The sequence below is a fragment of the Cyprinus carpio genome, chromosome A12, assembly GCF_018340385.1.
Source record: "Cyprinus carpio isolate SPL01 chromosome A12, ASM1834038v1, whole genome shotgun sequence".
Taxonomy (NCBI): Eukaryota; Metazoa; Chordata; class Actinopteri; order Cypriniformes; family Cyprinidae; genus Cyprinus; species Cyprinus carpio.
This window is the reverse complement of record NC_056583.1, coordinates 726,447-745,596: the sequence shown is the minus strand read 5'-3', so window position 1 is coordinate 745,596 and position 19,150 is coordinate 726,447. Positions and strand designations below refer to the sequence as shown.

Below are 19,150 nucleotides of genomic sequence, written 5' to 3'. Positions count from 1 at the left end.
CTACAGGATTTTTTCTCTTTCCTCTGTTGACAGAATGGATTGCATTCATCGTCTTTGGCTGTTGGTGGTAAGAATGGCTACAGGATTTTCTCTCTTTCCTCTGTTGACAGAATGGATTGCATTCATCGAGGAGGTAAAAACTGTCTCAAATTCATCCGATCACATCACTGTGCAACTGCGTTTTGATCACAGAGGCATTAATGTCTTGAGGTGGTCAGATTATAAAATAAACAGAACCAAGGCAAGGGTCAGGTCATCTCAGACCATTACATGAACACATGCACACAGACTTGTGTTGTAAACTGTAAACTTTGAGTATATACTGTAATGTGTTTGTGTTCAGGTGAAAGCCCTGATGTGTATATAGCGGAGCGGCTCTTCTCCAGCAGTCTGATGGTGCTCGTGAGCAGATCCACACCCTTCAGAATGAACATCTACCATTTCAAGAAGAGCACAGAGATCTGTAACTACAGCTACTCCAGCAACATCCTCGCTGTCAAACTCAACCGCCAGGTGCGCATTCAACCAAAGAACTATCAGAAACTTTACCATTTGAAGGCAAGGATGCATTAAAGTGATCAAAAGTTCCAGTAAAGACATTTATAATGTTTCAGAAGATTCAAATAAATGCTGTTCTCTTGAACTTTCTATGCATCTGTGAATCCTGAAAAATAAAATGCATCAGTTTCCACAAAAATATTAACTGTTTTTAACATTGATAATAATCAGAGATGTTTCTTGAGCAGCAAATCATCATATTAGAATGATTTCTGAAGATCATGTGACACTGAAGACTGGAGTAATGATGCTGAAAATACAGCTGCACATCACAGAAATAAATTACAGTTTAACAGAGATTCACATAGAGAACAGCTGTTTTAAATTGTAATAATATTTCAGTTTTTTTTACAAATAAATGCAGCCCTGGTTAGCAGAAGAGTCTTCTTTCGTAATCCTGCTTACTGTAGTTTAAAGCTTATTGCTGTATCTATGTCCTTTCTTCAGAGGCTTATAGTTTGTCTGGAGGAGGCCTTGTACATCCATAATATCAAGGACATGAAGCTTCTCAAGTCTCTTCTCAACACGCCACCAAACCCCAAAGGTGCACGCTTTAGTACCCAGTAAAACTACACACAGTTCAAGCACACTTCTGAGTTATTGCTGTAATAACACCTAAAATCCTGCATGTCAGAGTCACCACTATATATATTGCTTCATTTGATCCAAACGTGTCCGGAAGGATCTGTAAACCCTGTCCTTTCTGCCAGGTCTCTGTGCACTCTCTGTCAGTCTTTCCAGCTCATATCTGGCATATCCAGGGAGCTTCACAGCTGGAGAAGTTACTCTGTATGATGCTCTGAATCTGGTGAGAAACCCACTGAACCCTGCGTTAAAAGCAAAGCTTGCTGCAGCTTAAAGCTCTCCGCTTTGATTATTTCAGAATACGGTGACGGTGATCTCGGCTCACGCCAGTCACGTGGCAGCCATCGCATTCAGTGCTTCAGGAACCAGTCTGGCCAGCGCTTCTGAAAGAGTGAGTCGGAGAAGGTTGTGTTCTCAGATTTGAGAGATTTTAGCTTCATTATTCTCACCATCTCGGGTTTTTCTAGAATCTGATTTCATTTCGTTCTTCTCAGGGCACTGTTATAAGAGTTTTCAGCGTCCCTGATGGAGTCAAACTGTTCGAGTTCCGCCGAGGGATGAAGAGGTGAGAGAAAACACTGCTGTTCTGAACAGTACTGTAGAAGAAACAGCCACTTCTACTGTAAATACCAAGGGGTTGATTTTTATTAAAACACATTTTAATAACACTTTTATTTTCTTTTTCTCGTTAAGACCGTCTTTAAAAAACAAAAATGAGAAAAAAAAAAAAAAATATATATACAAAACTATATACTTAATAATAAGTTTTCTTTCCCCCATATATATATATATATATATATATATATATATATATATATATATCTATATATATATATAATATATAATATATATATACATTTATTTATTTTATTTATAATATTTACTTATTTTATTAAAACATTAAATATATTTTATTTTATTTATATAGTTCTTATTTATTTTATATATATATACATTTGGAAATTACTTTGTTAATTATTTTTCATATAATTTCTTTCACTAATTTTAAAAATGGAGAAAAAAAATGACAAATGTATATTAAACGCTGTATATAATAAAAAAAATGTTTTATATACACACACACATTTTTATTTATTTTATTTAATTTATAATATTTACTTATTTTATTAAAACAATAAATATAATATAAATGGCATGTAATAATAAATTAAAAGTAAACTTCATCAAAAATGGCATGAGTAATGCATGTAACAATAAAGGCAGAGTAATGGCATGTAATAATAAATTAAAAGTCACACACACACTATATATATATATATATATATCTATTATATATTATATATATATATATATATATATATATATATATATATATATATAAATTTGTAAATTACTTTATCATTTTATTTTTCATATGATTTCTTTCACTTCATATTTATTTTAATTTACTATATATTTTATTATATATTTATATATATATTTTTAATTTTATTATTATTATTATTAATTACTGTATATATAATATAATAATAATAGCAGTCCCCTCACAAGGGGATCAGTAAGTTTTCTTGGTATCAAAAACGTAAAAAAAAACCCTGATATAAAATTTAGTCTTGCACTGGCGTTTTCAGCCTAGCTGTAATTTTGACACATTTTCCAATGTGTGAAAAACATGAAAATAAACTGCTAGCTATGAAATTAGGCTTAGTATGACAAAGGAGAATGCTATTGAACACAATACAAAATTTAAAAAATTTAAAACAAATAATAAACTACTGATGCTGTATTTTCATACCACAGGACCAAAAGCTCCCATAGTTAATGAAGCATCCTGAATGAAGCATTGTTTGTGTTTAGGTATGTCAGCATCAGTTCCCTGTCGTTCAGTGCAGACACACAGTTTCTCTGTGCCTCCAGCAACACAGAGACCGTCCACATCTTCAGACTGGAGCACCACAGTCCCAGGTGTGATAGGATGTGCATAAATAAATCCAGCAGAAAGCAGGCTGGTGTAGCTGATGTGTGCTCTCATGCAAACAGCCAGGAGTCTCCGTCGTGGTCTGCATACATGGGGAAGATGTTTTCAGCGGCCAGCACCTACCTTCCCTCTCAGGTGTCAGAGATGATGCATCAGGACAGAGCGTTTGCTACCGTCCGCCTCAGTGTGGCCGGCGTGAGGAACATAGCGGCTCTTTCCATGTGAGTCCGACACATTACTGTACATGAGCGTGCGGAGACGAGGAAGTACTTATGATGTACAGTATATATCCTCATCTGCAGGATCCAGAAGGTTCTGTGTCTTCTGGTGGCCTCATTAGATGGTCATCTCTACATCTACAACATAGATCCTCAGGAAGGAGGAGACTGTCCTTTAGTGAAGAAGCACAGGTGAGCCGTTATTGATTTGTTTCAAAAATCATAATTACACGTGCATTTGGATTACAGTTTTTGTCAGATTTGATACACAATAAACCATAAAATATATAATTGGTTTATGTCTAATTTCATTCACAATAAACCATAAAATATATAATTGATTTATTTTTTTTATTTTTTTTCAATTTGTTGCAAAAAAAAAAAAAAAACATATAATTAAATTACATTTTTTAAATTAAAATCTAAATATAAAAAAAAAAAAAAAAAATGATTTACAATTTTTGTTCAATTTGATTCTCAAAAAAAAAAAAATATATAAAAAGGCCAATATATAAATGATTTAGTTTTTTTTTTTTTCAATTTATTGCGCAATAAACCATAAAATATATAATTGATTTGCAATTTTTTTTTCAATATGTTTCAGAATATACCATAAAAAAAGGCTCTCAAAAAAAAAAAAAAAAAAAAAATATACTCAAAAAAAAAAAAAAAAAAAAAATATATATATATATATATATATATATATATATATATATTATATATATATATACAGTATATAAATGATTGATTTTTCTTTTTTTCAATTTAATTCTCAATAAACCATAAAATATATAATTGATTTATTTTTTTTATTTTTTTTCAATTTGTTGCACAATAAACCATAAAATATATCATTGATTTACAGTTTTTTTTTAAATTTAATTCTCAATATACCATAAAATATAAATGATTTTTGCAATTTTTGTTCAATTTGATTCTCAAAAAAAAAAAAAAAAAAAAAAAAAAAAAAATATATATATATATATATATATATATATATATATATATATATATATATATATATATATAAATGATTTATTTTTCTTTTTTTTCAATTTAATTCTCAATAAACCATAAAATATATAAATAATTTCTTTTTTCTTTTTTTTTTTTTATTTGTTGCACAATAAACCATAAAATATATAATTGATTTGCAATTTTTGTTCAATTTGATTCTCAATAAACCATAAAATATATAATTGATTTGCCATTTTTGTCCAATTTGATACACAATAAAATATATAATTTCTGCAAAACTGTTAACATTGTTGCCACAACACAATTTACTAAATAAAACAGTGTGTATACAGTAATTTAAGGAAACTGGTGGATGATTCCGTGAAACAAAAACCTCTGGATTAAATAAATGAGGCTTTTAGATTCTTCTGAAGGTCACTCGTTCACATGGAAATATATTCATGGTTTTGATTCAAGCTTTAGCTTCTGAAGTTTGAAGCTGTGATGGTCAAAGCTCTCGATGAATGTGCATCTGATTCCTCCTTCAGACTGTTTGACGGCGATGATGAAGCAGAACTGGAGGCCTGCGGCCCGTCTTACGCTGCAGCTGTAGCCACATGCACGAATCCAGACCCTGCGTCTTCTAGTGCCCTCGCAGGTTCATCACATGCCTCATTAGCACACAGTGTCTGTTCTTCCTGCACTGTTTAAAGCGCTTCCTGAGGATTTCTAGGTACATGACGTGTGTCTCTTTCAGGTTACTGTGAGGATGTTGGTGTGAAGAGAGGAGAGCTGATCCCAGAGCATGAGTTTGCGGACGGACCTGTCTGTCTGGATGATGAACAGGAGTTTCCTCCCGTTAGCTTTCAGAACAGCTGAACGTCTCTTCAAACACCATTCACTTCAGATGAACATGTAGATTCAGGGATCAGGGTCACCAGCTCAGGCAGCCTTTTACAAATACATCCACATTATGAAGCGTGTTTGAACTGGAGCAACTCATAGATGTGCGTTTAATGCATTTGCCAAATCTAACTACGACTGTGAACTCATAGTTTGCCACAGATGTCTGAATATGTTGGCTAACATGCTTGCTTTATTAATATGAAGAACAACTATTGTGAACAACAAGATGACTGAACTGATTTTTTTAACCCAGTGAGTGAAAACAAGCTCAGATTTTAAAATTCATTGTTTGCCATTTGTGTAAATAAGCAGCTTATAAGTACAGCAGACCTTTACAATAAAAGCTGTATCAAAACCTAAACCTCGATACATTTTAGTGTTGACCAGATTAAATCTATCAGTTTTTAGGATATAAATGTGCATAGGAAAACTAGAAGTATATCACATGCATTAATGTGTCCTTTACACTGTTGCTGATTTGAATATGGGACCGAAATCTAATAAAATAAAGCTGCCAAAATGAAAACTAACTGTTTGCACGTTTGTGCTTTTGGATGATGTGCTGAAAATATAGAAATGGAACATTTAAACACAAGATTCACACAAGTTATCTAAAATATATAAAAAAAAAAACACCATCAGTAAAAGAGACAATATAAAAAACATAAAAAAACCACTTCTTATTTAGTTATGCTGCTTAGTTAGGATCTCTGTAAAACACTTTTGCTGTGAAATTACTTCTTTTCACAAGAGCAACTAGATGAATGAATTCCCATGACCGCATACATAACATATGTACTTATGCACTATGCCTTTATGCACTACAGATTTGTACACTACATACTTACACAGTGCACATATGCACTTGTACACTGTGCACTTACACACTGTCACTTATACATATGCACTTACTGTGCACTTATACACTATGCACTTATGCACTTATACATATGCACTTATACACTATGTACTCAACCATCTAGTGTATGAATTATATAAAGTTATTTTGTCATTCATAACCTCCCCTTCGCTATGTAATTAAAGCTGCGACAGTTGTATGCAAACATCAATGCCTTGAATTTTATGCGAGCAGCTATTGGTAGCCAGTGCAAATTGATAAACAGAGGTGTGACATGCATTCTTTCGGCTCATTAAAAATTAATCTTGCTGCCGCGTTCTGGATTAATTGTAAAGGCTTGATAGAACTGGCTGGAAGACCTGCCAAGAAAGTGTTGCAATAGTCCAGCCTTGACAGAACAAGAGCTTGAACAAGGAGTTGTGCAGCATGTTCTGAAAGAAAGGGCCTGATCTTCTTAATGTTGAATAAATCAAATCTGCAGCACCGGACAGTTTTAGCAATGTGGTCTGAGAAAGTCAGCTGATCATCAATCATAACTCCAAGGTTAATGCTGAATTGACAGTTGTCCAAAAGACGACCATTGACACCTTGCACAAGGAGGGCAAGACACAAAAGGTCATTGCAAAAGAGGCTGGCTGTTCACAGAGCTCTGTGTCCAAGCACCTTAATAGAGAGGAGAAGGGAAGGAAAAGATGTGGTAGAAAAAAGTGTACAAGCAATAAGGATAACCGCACCCTGGAGAGGATTGTGAAACAAAACCCATTCAAAAATGTGGGGGAGATTCACAAAGCGTGGACTGCAGCTGGAGTCAGTGCTTCAAGAACCACTACGCACAGACGTATTCAAGACATGGTTTCAGCTGAGCATTCCTTGTGTCAAGCCACTCTTGAACAACAGACAGCATCAGAAGCGTCTCACTTCAAAAAGGACTGGACTGCTGCTGAGTGGTCCAAAGTTATGTGCTCTGATCAAAGTAAATTTTGCATTTCCTTTGGATATCAGGGTCCCCAGAGTCTGGAGGAAGAGAGGAGAGGCACACAATCCACGTTGCTTGAGGTCCAGTGTAAAGTTTCCACAGTCAGTGATGGTTTGGGGTGTGCCATATCATCTGCTGGTGTTGGTCCACTGTGTTTTCTGAGGTCCAAGGTCAACGCAACCGTATACCAGGAAGTTTTAGAGCACTTCATGCTTCCTGCTGCTTACCAACTTTATGGAGATGCAGATTTCATTTTCCAGCAGGACTTGGCCCCTGCACACAGTGCCAAAGCTATACCAGTACCTGGTTTAAGGACCATGGTATCCCTGTTCTTAATTGGCCACCAAACTCGCCTGACCTTAACCCCATAGAAAATCTACGGGGTATTGTGAAGAGGAAGATGCGATATGCCAGACCCAAGAATGCAGAAGAGCTGAAGGCCACTATCAGAGCAACCTGGGCTCTCATAACACCTGAGCAGTGCCACAGACTGAATGACTCCATGCCACACCGCATTGCTGCAATAATTCAGGCAAAAGGAGCCCCAACTAAGTATTGAGTGATGTACATGCTCATACTTTTCATTTTTATACTTTTCAGTTGGCCAAGATTTCTAAAAATCCTTTCTTTGTATTGGTCTTAAGTTATATTCTAATTTTCTGAGACACTGAATTTGGGATTTTCCTTAGTTGTCAATTATAATCATCAAAATTAAAAGAAATAAACATTTGAAATTTATCAGTCTGTGTGTAATGAATGAATATAATATACAAGTTTCACTTTTTGAATGGTATTATTGAAATAAATTAACTTTTTGATGATATTCTAATTATATGACCAGCACCTGTATATATATATATATATATATATATATATATATATATATATATATATATATATATATATATATATATATATATAATTATTATTTTTTTTTTTTTTTGAAATACAATTGTAATTTATAACAGTAAAGTATTTTTTAAACCGTGAATGTATCTGAAATCTTCTGTGAATCTTATTGAAATATTGGCATTAAATCTTTGGGATTTCAAGTAATGTTTGGTTTTCAATATGTGATAATATCATCAAACCTATTTAATTTAATTATTGTTTTAATTTGTCAATGGTAATGTATTTCTGTCTTAATTTTCAGTGTATTTCTGTCTTAAATTACAGTTAAACCTATTAATGATAGTTATGATACTATCTAATACTGAATTATGTTTGGATTTTTAAAGAAAAAGTGAACGTTTGGAACACAAAAGTGATTTTTTTTATCACGTCACAGTTCAAATCGCAATGTAATCGCAGTACTATAGAATTTTTGCTCAAGTTTCTCAGCCCTATTTAAAAATCATTTAAAAAAAATAAAAATAAAAAAACTTGTTTGCGTTAACCGACATCAAAGAACTGCAAATGCATCAAATTAATGCATTAATTTGCATGTTAAATTATTGAAATATTAGCTTTAAAATCTCATCTAATATATTTTAGCTGAAAAAAGTTGGGAAATCATTCCATGTATATTATATTCCTTATGCATTCTCATGCATTGTGATTCTGTCTTTAGGACGGACGTTCTGACCACGAACACCAGTATCTGTACTGCCAGGCCATGGACAGCTCAGAAAACACAGAGCTGGTGAAAACACCACGGTTAGTGTCTGCTGGCAGTTACCCTCGAGCTCTGGAGCATCCGTCTGTCTGATGTGTTCATCAGTGAATATCTGGCCATGAAAAAGTGTAAGTAGAAGAACATACAGGTGGTAGTGTTTTTCCCATGTTCCCCATCTTAATTTGGCGTCTCGTCCGCCAGCGTCACACCCGTGGGTCCCAGTAACGTGCTGTCGATGGCTCAGCTCCGCACGCTGCCTCTGGGGGAACAAGTCCGGACACTAATGAAGAACGGTGAGCTCGGGTTGCGTCTTTGTTCATCTCTTTAATTCACTCTTCCACAAATCAGAATTCATTAAATGTTGAATGCACTGCAAAACATGAATATCTTCCTCAGTGTTTTAGTTCTCCAGTACAAATATCAGAATGTCAAAACATTAAATCAAGGTTTACTGAAAATGTAAAACATCTTGGAAAAACTGAACAAAATGAGTTTGTGTAGTGTGAGAACTTGGTTTTCCTCTGGATTACGTTGATTCTTTTAAAGCCCGTTGGCAGATGTTTGTTCTTAACTAACTTAATTTCTGATCAATTTCTCAGAAAACAAGACTTTATATCTCAAGTAAATGCATCTAAAAGGGGTCATATCATGAAAATCTGACTCTTTCCTCATGTAAGCTATAATCGGGTTCCCGGCGCATCTACAAACCCAGAAAACATGAAAAAGGACAACCCAGTAACTTTGTGTTTGCAAGCATGTGTAAAAACCAGCCGCTCAGATTTCTCTCCTCTAGTGACGTAAGAAGAAGATCTTATTATAATATCACCGCCCCTTAATCTGTATGTCTCCACCCACTGCGCTGCTGTCACTTCATACACAGATCTAATATAAACATCTGATTTCTTTCCCAGCTGTTTACTTTCACAGACATAACCGGCTGTGTTTGTGTAACTTATGTGTTTTTAATAAACTTTTGTGTATTTGACAGTTTAAGCGCAATAAGACATGAAAGAGAACTTAGTTTAATACTCAAGTGCCGTGTGACCAAAACTAGACGGATGTTTTATTTGAGGTATGAGCTGTAAAGGCTCCGCCCTATTCTGGAAAAGGGGGCGGGGAGCAGCAGCTCATTTGCATTTAAAGTTACAGGCACGAAAACAGCGTGTTTCTGCTTCCACTCAAAATCGATATTTCCGAAATGATAATTTAAATGATCTGTGGGGTATTTTGAGCTGAAACTTCACAGACACATTCTGGGATTTATATTACATCTTGTAAAAGGGATGTCCTTTAAGACTCTTTAGACATTTGCGCTGGAAAACAAGACCGGCGTGATCCGAAGGTAAATGCATTGTGTTCCCGCTAGACATTTACATTCAGAGAATGCTTCGAGGTATTGTTTTGCCTGCAGAAACCCTGTGTATAATGTAGTCCTTTGCTCGTAGTCAAGGTGATGGCGTTTGCTACTCTGATGGGGCTGCTGGCCTCGGGAACGGACTCCACCGCAGTACTGCGCTGCATCCAGCAGGTGGCGCTGCTCGTTCAGGGCACCTGGGTCGTGAAGAGGTGCGCTGCTTGTTTCCCTCCTACATCAGGTGGATGTGTGATGCTTGAGTAGATGCTGAAGTTCTGTGATTTGTGTCTTTGGCAGTGATGTGCTTTATCCCAAAAACACCTGTAGCTCACACAGCGGCGTCCCTGCAGAAGTGCTCTGTCGCGGCCAAGACTTTGTGGTGAGTTTCATTTACATTTCTCCTTTAGTTTGATTTTCTCCACATGATTGTATCATACAATCTGAAAGCTGAATAAATAATCTCTCCATTGATGTGTGGTTTGTTAGGAGGACTATATTTGTCTGAGAATAACTATTTGAAAATCTGGAATCTTAGGGTGCAAAAAAATCTAAATATTGAGATAATCATCTTTAAAGTTGTTCAAATGAAGTTCTTAGCAATGCATATTACTAATCAAAAATTAAGTTTTGATATATTTACGGTAGGAGATTTACTAAATATCTTCATGGAACATGATCTTTACTTAATATCCTAATGATTTTTGGCATAAAAGAGAAATGTATAATTGTGACCCATACAATGTATTGTTGTCTATTGCTACAAATATACCTGTGCTACTTATGACTGATTTTGTGCTGCAGGGACACATATACAGACATTAATGTGTAATCGGTTCATGCAGTAAGAGAAACAGAAGAAGGTTACATACTTACAGGTAAAGCAGAGCAAGGTCATATGATGCTGTTTACGGACAGCATGAAATAAAAAATAAAGAAAGGTGAAAATTAAAGAATTACAGGAGTGCATACAGTGTAAGCATACACAGCAGTCATAAATCTAAAAATAAAATTATTAATAGTAAAAAAAAAATAGTAATGGTTGTAGCTACAACATCAGTTCCAATTTTGGAAAATCAAGAATCTGTGATTTGCTCATTCTCTATAACTTTTGTTTAATGGGCAAACATACAAAGAAAAGATTTCCACAATAAGTTAATTTATTCTTGATTTAATGGCATTTTGCAAAAAACATTGCTGAAATATTGTGGTCACACAGTGTGAAATGATTCCTGTCTCCCGGTTTGATAGTAAGGAAAAGCAATGTTATCACTATTACTAATTATTTCTATTAATGTTTGCTGATTTGGTAAATGCATTTGACCCTTGATCTTTCAGATGTGGAGATTCACCTCAGAGAGGACCCTGATGAGGAAAGAGGTCACGGCCATCATTAAGGTTTGTGTGCTGAATTAAAACAAGTACCTGAGTCTAACAGAAGGTGGCGCTGTGTTTTTTTTTTTTTTCAACTATTATTTCAGACGTCTGGCTGTTTAAGAGTTTTGTGTGTGTGTGCATTGATCATGCATGTTAAGCTTTTTCTGTGTCATGTGACTACAGCTTCCTCCAGAGGACGTGAAGGACTTCCTGGAGCAGATGTCCGTCCCTCGATTAAACCGAGGCTGGGAGTTCCTGCTGGCCACAGATCATGATTTCATCAGAAAGCATCCTGATGTGGCTCAAAGGCAGCACATGCTTTGGCTGGGCATTCAGTCTAAGTATGACATGACCTCGCAGAATCTGCTGAAAACTTATGAGTTTGTTCGTTTGGTGCCTTTAAAGAGATGTTTCACCCAAAAAATTAACATTTTATCATCATCTATTCATTCCATACCGTTCCAAACCCATATTTTCTTTATTCTATGAAACACAAAAGCACTTTGTTAACCTGATAAGCACTGCTGCACTCTATACAAGATTGTATATTATTGTAAATTATTTTTTGGTCAACTACTGCTTTAAATGAATAACAGAATATTGAAGATATCGCACATAGTTCTTTATAGGAAGTGAGAATCTCCTAGTGTTTCTAAATAAACACTATATTACAGGTTGGAAAAAGTGTTTAACTTCTCCAAAGATGACTTTGTGGCTAAAAAGGATGCTCAGATGGGTATGTTCTGACTTATTTATGTACTATATGTATGTTTCTGTACACACTACTTTTCAGAAGTTTGAGGTCGGTAAGATTTTTAAATGTTTCTGAAAGAAGTCTCTTCTGCTCAGCACGGCTGCATTTATTTAATCAATAATACTGTAAAAAATGTGAAATATTATTATAATGTAAAACAGCTGTTTTCTATGTGAATCTCTGTTAAAGTGTAATTTATTTCTGTGATGCGCAGCTGTATTTTCAGCATCATTACTCCAGTCTTCAGTGTCACATGATCTTCAGAAATCATTCTAATATGATGATTTGCTGCTCAAGAAACATTTCTGATTATTATCAATGTTGAAAACAGTTAATATTTTTGTGGAAACCATGATGCATTTTATTTTTCAGGATTTACAGACAAATTCTTTTGTAGCATTAAAAATGTCTTTACTGTAATTTTTGATCGATTTAATGCATCTTTGCAGGATAAGAATATTAATGTCTTTCCCAAACTTTGGCGTCCACAAACACGGGCTCGTCCGGTGAATCTGGCACCCCGGTGCAGGTCAAACAGGAGCCCATGAGTGACTCTGAAAAGCCCATGGACACGTCACTCACGAACGGCTCGATTAACGGTTACCCCGACGCTACCTCTCCGCTCTCGGACCCTCATAATGGAGACGGTCATGCCGGAGCTCCAGGAGTTTGTGCGGAGCACCTTCCGGAAGCACTATGTTTTGTGCCTGAGTGAAGTGAAGAGGCTGTTTAACCTGCATCTGGCCAGTTTACCCACAGGTCACTCTGTGTACGGTCACGTGATGGACCGCATGCTCCAGGACACCATCCTCCAGAGCCAATGCAAACAGATCCTGGTGCCTGTAAGTACTGTGACGGACCATGTGGATGCTCGGCGTGCCCAGGGTGGTTGCTAGGGTGTCATGTAGTTGCTAGGGTACTTCAGGTGTTTACTAGGTTGTTGCTATGCGGTGGTTAGGGTACCCAGGGTGGTTGCTAGGGTATATGGGATAGTTGCTAAGGTGTTGCGATGTGGTTGCTAGGGTACCCGGGATGGTTGCTAGGGTGTTGCTATGGTGTTGCTATGTGGTTGCTATGTGGTTGCTAGGGTACTCGGGGTGGTTGCTGTGGTGTTGCTAGGCAGTTGCTAGTTATCACAGATCATTACTATGAAGTTTTATAGAGTTCTTAGCATTTTCTTAACCTGCTTTAGCACTAAGCTAATCACTATTAGCTTGTAGCTATTCACTGCTAGCATGCTAGCACTGCTATTTGCTAGCATGAGACAAAAGAACCAACTCCCATGTCTCTGCGATGTTCTGATGTAGAGATATTTGTCTTGCTAGATGGTTGCTAGGGTACTCTGTTTGGTTGCTAGGCACCGCTTTTTTTTTTTTTTTTTTTTTTTTTTTTTTTTACTAATTCAAAATATGCATCTGTAGGGCCCTGTGACTTCATAAAAACAGAATTTACTGTATAACACGGAATGTCACAGAATTTTTCAAAGTTTAGGTGAATAAATCAAAAGTCGGTCATGCCACTTTAATCAAAACGCAGTATGGACTAGTATCTGTAAATAATAAGCAGCAAAAAGACTATTTAAATATGAATCCTGTATGTCTTACTAAATTAGGACACAAATGCTTTTTTTGAGAAAGACTATCATGTACACTTGGCAGCCCTCATACATAGCATAACAGAAGTAAATGTATCTGTCTCACGTGTGTCCCGCATTGTCCCTCAAAATCACATCTACTGTCCCATAACTGATCTATTGCACAAGTGAACTGTTTTTAGTTCGTTAGTTTCTGGCTTTAATTGTCTTATGTCTGTCCTGCTCATTGAGGTAATGTGTTTGACTTTAAGATGTGTTACAGTCTTTTCTTCTTAAGGCTATTTAGATTGAGGGTGTGTGTGTGTGTGTGTGTGTGTGTGGCTGGTGAACAATACGTAACTGCTCTTAATAGAGTTAGAGCTCATTGCTAAATAGTCGAGACTCATTTCTGAGAATCTGAATGTTTTTGTTTGAATGCATGTTTTCTTTTCTCTTTGATTCTTAAAACACGTACATCCTGATGTCAATATAGTGTTAATGTATTTTTTGTACTTTCTCTCAGTTGCACTGAAACTGGCATGATGATCTACGAATCACCTTAGTTCAGTTATCCAGGGCCAACTTTCTCAACCTGTTATACAGTGTTTAGAAATTAATGCTAACTAGGACTGGACAATATGGCTAAAAATAGATTATGAAATTTACATACATTTGTAAAAAATATTCTATTTATTGCTCTGAAACAGGTGTTTTCAGTCACTTAGATTCAAAACATATCATGCGAGAGGTTAAAAAAATGTCTATAAAATGTTTTTACTAACTGAACACTAGTAACAATGATATTTTATAACTTTCATTCATGTGCACCCACATGACAACACACAGAAAGGGCAACAACATGTCTAACAAATACTAAAAATAGTACAAAAGTAATTGTCTTGATGTTAGCATCCATTTATCAGACGGTGCGTTGGCTGTTTCTGAGCTTGTTGTGTGTTTGTGTGTGTAGTTTCCTCCTCAGAGCAACGCTACGGCAGACGAGCAGAAGGTCTTTGGCCTCTGGGAGAGCGGAGAAACCTTTGACAAGGTGATTTCTGGGAGCTGCAGCCTGATTTATTGTGATGTTGAGGAGGGATGCACAGTGTTGGATTTTTCCTGATATCCAATTTGCCGATATTTGCAGAGACCGATATATTTACTTTTGTTTGGCATCTGACCTTCCTCAAAACATAATCGTGATTTTTATGAAACCAATTACTGCTTTATTTAATCAAACAGATATCAGCGTAATTTTTTCAAACCGACCGATGTTTACATTTTAAGCCTTAATCGGGCGGTTCCGATAATATCGCACATCCCTAATTTTGAGTCTCTGTCTGTGATGCATGATATTATTGGAATATACCGATATTATCAGAATTTACCGATATTATGATATTATTAGAATTTACAGATATTTTTTGAATTTACCGATATTACGATAATATTAGAATTTACCGATATTATCAGAATTTACCGATATTACGATAATATTAGAATTTACCGATATTATCAGAATTTACCGATATTACGATAATATTAGAATTTACAGATATAACGGTATTATTAGAATTTACCGATATTACCGATCTTATCGGAACCGGCCGATGTTTACATTTTATGCCTTTATCGGCCAGTTCCGATAATATCATGCATCCCTAATTTTGAGTCTGTGTCTGTGATGCACGATATTATTGGAATTTACAGCTATTATGATAATATTAGAATTTACCGATATTATCGGAACCAGCCAATGATTACATTTTAAGCCTTTATCGGCTGGTTTCGATTATATCGTGCATCCCTAATTTTGAGTCTGTGTCTGTGATGCACAATATTATTGAAATTTACCGATATTATCGGAATTTACAGCTATTATGATATTATTAGAATTTACCGATATTACTGATCTTATCGGAATCGCAATAATAAAACATTATAAACATAAAAAAACCATAAACCATAATATCGTGCATCCCTGATTTTGAGTCTGTGTCTGTGATGCACGATATTATTGGAATTTACCGATATTATGATGTTATTAGAATTTACCGATATTACTGATCTTATCGGAATCGGCTGATGTTTACATTTTAAGCCTTTATCGGCCAGTTCCGACAATATCGTGCATCCCTGATTTTGAGTCTGGGACTGTTAGTAGTTAGTCCAGAATGCTTTTGTCTTCATCCGCAGCACCGGCAGGTTCTGTTCGAGATCTTCATGAAGAACTATTGCGCCTCACGCAGGAGCTCAGTGACGCCGTCACCAAAACCGATGTGGATCGACTGCTCAAGGTCCCATTACGATGTTACATTTCTAGAGTTATGCTACAAAAACGAGTAACTTAATAGATTATTTTAAGTTTTGTTGTATTTTCTTGTTTTAAAATGTAACCATCAAATTTTTCTCAAATAAGTAAACATTGCTTTGTTTTTCCAAATAGTTTTTCCAAGTGTTAGGCAATTGATTAAAAAGTAAAAAAAAAAAAAAAAAAAGTTGGTAAATAACCAATTACAATAAATAAATCATCTAATAGATACTGTTAATAGTCAAAATTAATTACATGTATTCTTATTTTTACATAGATTTTAAAGTAAAGGAAACCCCTACATATTAATACATAATTCTAGGCTACAATTAAGAGTCTGCAAAAAATAATAAAAATATCTCTTAAAAAAACATCAGTGTAATTAGTCTTGGACTGTCTGCTAGTATTGTATGATGTGTGTCAAGTGCAGAAAGTAACAGGAGAAAAGCCTAAAAGCCTCTCCAGTCATCTGAATAAAGGTTAATAATTAGTGATTGTTGAAGCGAGAAAGTGCTGATAACAGTGCTGTGTGTTGTTCAGGAGTGCTGCATGAGTTTGGGAGGGATGTGGTATCTGAAGGGAACCGTTCCCTCCTGACGGGAAAGCAGGAGCACCGGAGATCCTGTCAATCACGCGGAGCCAACACACCAACCAATCACTGCCCTCGGCTGACCGCCACCGGCCCAGGGACACGCCCACTTCTGGAGCATCCGCTCATCTGGTCACATGAGCATCTCACAGAAGGGCTGAAGATCCATTCGATCCTGTGTTTGTGAGAAATGAAAGACTAGGGAAAGGAGTTGTGCTGAACACGAGCAGACGATCAGTTACGCTGGGTTTCTTTCGGTTCTTTTTTATGATCTAATATGAAAGTAGGTTGGTGCTTCTCGACCTTGTTTATTACATTAAGCTGACTGAAAAAAGATGTTTGATTGAATCGTTTCCTTGATTTTATTACATATTAAGTTTATTTTTCCCTGACTTCACTGTAACCCAAAGAAACACTAGATCATAATTAATCCTCTGAAATATTAATTTCTCTGCTCACATGAATGCTATGAAGCTCCCGTTGAAGTGTTTACAGATCTGACAGCCAAGAAAAGGATGAAACATTTGGACACGGTGGATTCTGGAGCAGTTCTGACAGACAATCCCTGAAAATCTAATATATGAATCGATTCATATTTATTGTTGCATCAGAATGTGAAGTTTTGCATGACGTTTGCAGTGAATTTATATTTGCAACCTTGTCTATTTTATTTCAGAGTGTTTATGGCGTTCTGAATAAATGCTGAAGCAATTAAGACATTCATTTATTTTGAAAATAAATTTTTTTTTATTTTTTTTGGTCATGCAAGTGAAACTGAGGATCTGGGATTCAGGGGAAATACTGTATCAGTATGATTTGCAGTCTTGGTTATGACTGAAATCATCTTCACATGCACATATAACTGTCTGTGCATTTGAAGCGTTCACTTTCTGTTTATTAAGCATTCCACATATTCATATTCTGGATGAAAAACCCAAATCTGACCTTTTTTCATTTTTGTATGTCATTCTGAATAAACATTGCAACTGACATCTTGTCTTCAAATGTTATTTTTCTTCTCCCATACAAAAGACATTTTTAGTAATACTATTGATTTGACCGAACTGACATTATCAGATGAAAACAAATTATGAATTGATCTGAGTAATGAAGTTTTGTCTTCTCTAGAGCTGCTTTACAGCTGAAATTGAAGTATTTTACAACATTAACACTTTTATTTTCTTGTTTGTTGATGTGAAGCTGCTTTCAAACAATCTGCATTGTATAAAGAAAATAAGGTTACTCTTTATATTAAGGAATAATAATGTTTGTGTTATATGTTTGTGTTGTGTGTGTATGTGTGTTTTATGTAGAGCAGATTTCCTGTAAATCTCAAGAGCCACCAACATGCGCCGCCTGGTGGTAACACCGGATATGACCGGTCACGTGCTCTGCCGGGCTCTTTTAAATGTAACACAGTCAACTTTCAACCCCTGGTTCTCTCGCATGTTCTATCTATCTATCTATCTATCTATCTATCTATCTATCTATCTATCTATCTATCTATCTATCTATCTATCTATCTATCTATCTATCTATCTATCTATATTGTGTTGCCAGGTTAACAACACACTTTTCTTTTTTGTCTGTTTTTGTTTTGGTCTGTTGTGATTTATTCAGATGTTATGTATTTATTCAATATGCATTCAAATTTTAAAATAAATTACACATACAATAAAACACGTGTTTTAATCAGAAATAATTTAAACTAATATAATACATATATATATAATTATTATTATTTTATTATTAATTAATTAATTTATTTATTTATTTGAGGCATAAGGATAAAAAGGTTTCATTGAAAGAATAAGATTCTTGAAAAGAAAACCTGAAGTATTTTGGTATGATCTTTTTATTTCTTCGACAGTGAAATTTTAAAACATTTTCAATGTTGGAAAAACTTTTGTCCACCAAATCCAAGCCACGTGATACAGCCAACATTATCTTACAGACAAGAACCCTTTATTATATTAAGAATAATTATTATTATACAAATAATGAATAATTCTTAATAATTGCACAAAAAACAATGAACAGTGATTGATATTATAAATGATTATATAGATGGAATAAAAGTTATTTATAATTAATAATAATAATTATATTAATATAAATTAAATAAATGCATATAAATAATAATATATAATTAATATTAATTAAATAATTGTTTATTTATATTATGAATTCATTATATTTGTAAAAATATGTTTTACCTGCAAAAACATTTATTATTAATATGTGCAAACACATGTATGCAAGGTGTAATAGAAATAAGAATTAAATTGTAGCTTATATTGAAAACATAGAATTCTGCATAGTATAGAAGCATGTAGAAACAAGTGTTTTAAACTGATTCTGGATGATGATCTTATTTCTGGTTTAATTTGTGATAATGACCTGCTGACTGTACATGTGTTGTGTTTTAAGGCGGGGCCTGGGTGTGACCCGAGGAACACCTGGAGACGTGGAGGGAGCAGGTGACACACCTGAGCACACACGTGTTCCTGAAGCTGCGGTTCGAGGAGGATCTGTGTGTACTGCGTCCTGAAACCTCAGGAACGAACCTCTCTTCTGAAACATGA

At 35.1% G+C, this 19,150-nt stretch overlaps 1 protein-coding gene and 1 pseudogene across 2 annotated transcripts; both read left to right on the top strand.

Annotated features, from left to right (window-relative positions):
• The first annotated feature begins 50 nt into the window (after positions 1–50).
• Positions 51–5,693, top strand: LOC109052468 (WD repeat domain phosphoinositide-interacting protein 1). 2 transcript variants are annotated; one of them, XM_042767078.1, is made up of 11 exons: positions 51–133; positions 344–513; positions 1,006–1,102; positions 1,269–1,366; positions 1,442–1,534; positions 1,638–1,708; positions 3,022–3,069; positions 3,145–3,303; positions 3,385–3,492; positions 4,806–4,915; positions 5,015–5,693. In XM_042767078.1, exons 1-11 carry the CDS (start codon positions 112–114, stop codon positions 5,134–5,136), a joined length of 1,098 nt encoding a protein of 365 aa, XP_042623012.1. In that variant the 5' UTR covers positions 51–111; the 3' UTR covers positions 5,137–5,693. The 2 variants fall into 2 exon arrangements, with proteins under 2 accessions (XP_042623012.1, XP_042623011.1); XM_042767077.1 differs by having other exon boundaries at positions 2,962–3,069.
• LOC109090272 lies at positions 5,683–17,486 on the top strand (annotated as a pseudogene).
• The last annotated feature ends 1,664 nt before the right edge of the window (positions 17,487–19,150 follow it).

What these genes read in the sequence shown, in the direction of transcription:
- LOC109052468 (XM_042767077.1), top strand. Translation starts at nt 112, where the DNA reads ATGGATTGCATTCATCGAGGAG. An exon ending in GGATTGCATTCATCGAGGAG is followed by an intron (nt 134 to 343) that starts GTAAAAACTGTC and finishes GTTTGTGTTCAG; the next exon opens with GTGAAAGCCCTGATGTGTAT. An exon ending in CACGCCACCAAACCCCAAAG is followed by an intron (nt 1,103 to 1,268) that starts GTGCACGCTTTA and finishes CCTTTCTGCCAG; the next exon opens with GTCTCTGTGCACTCTCTGTC.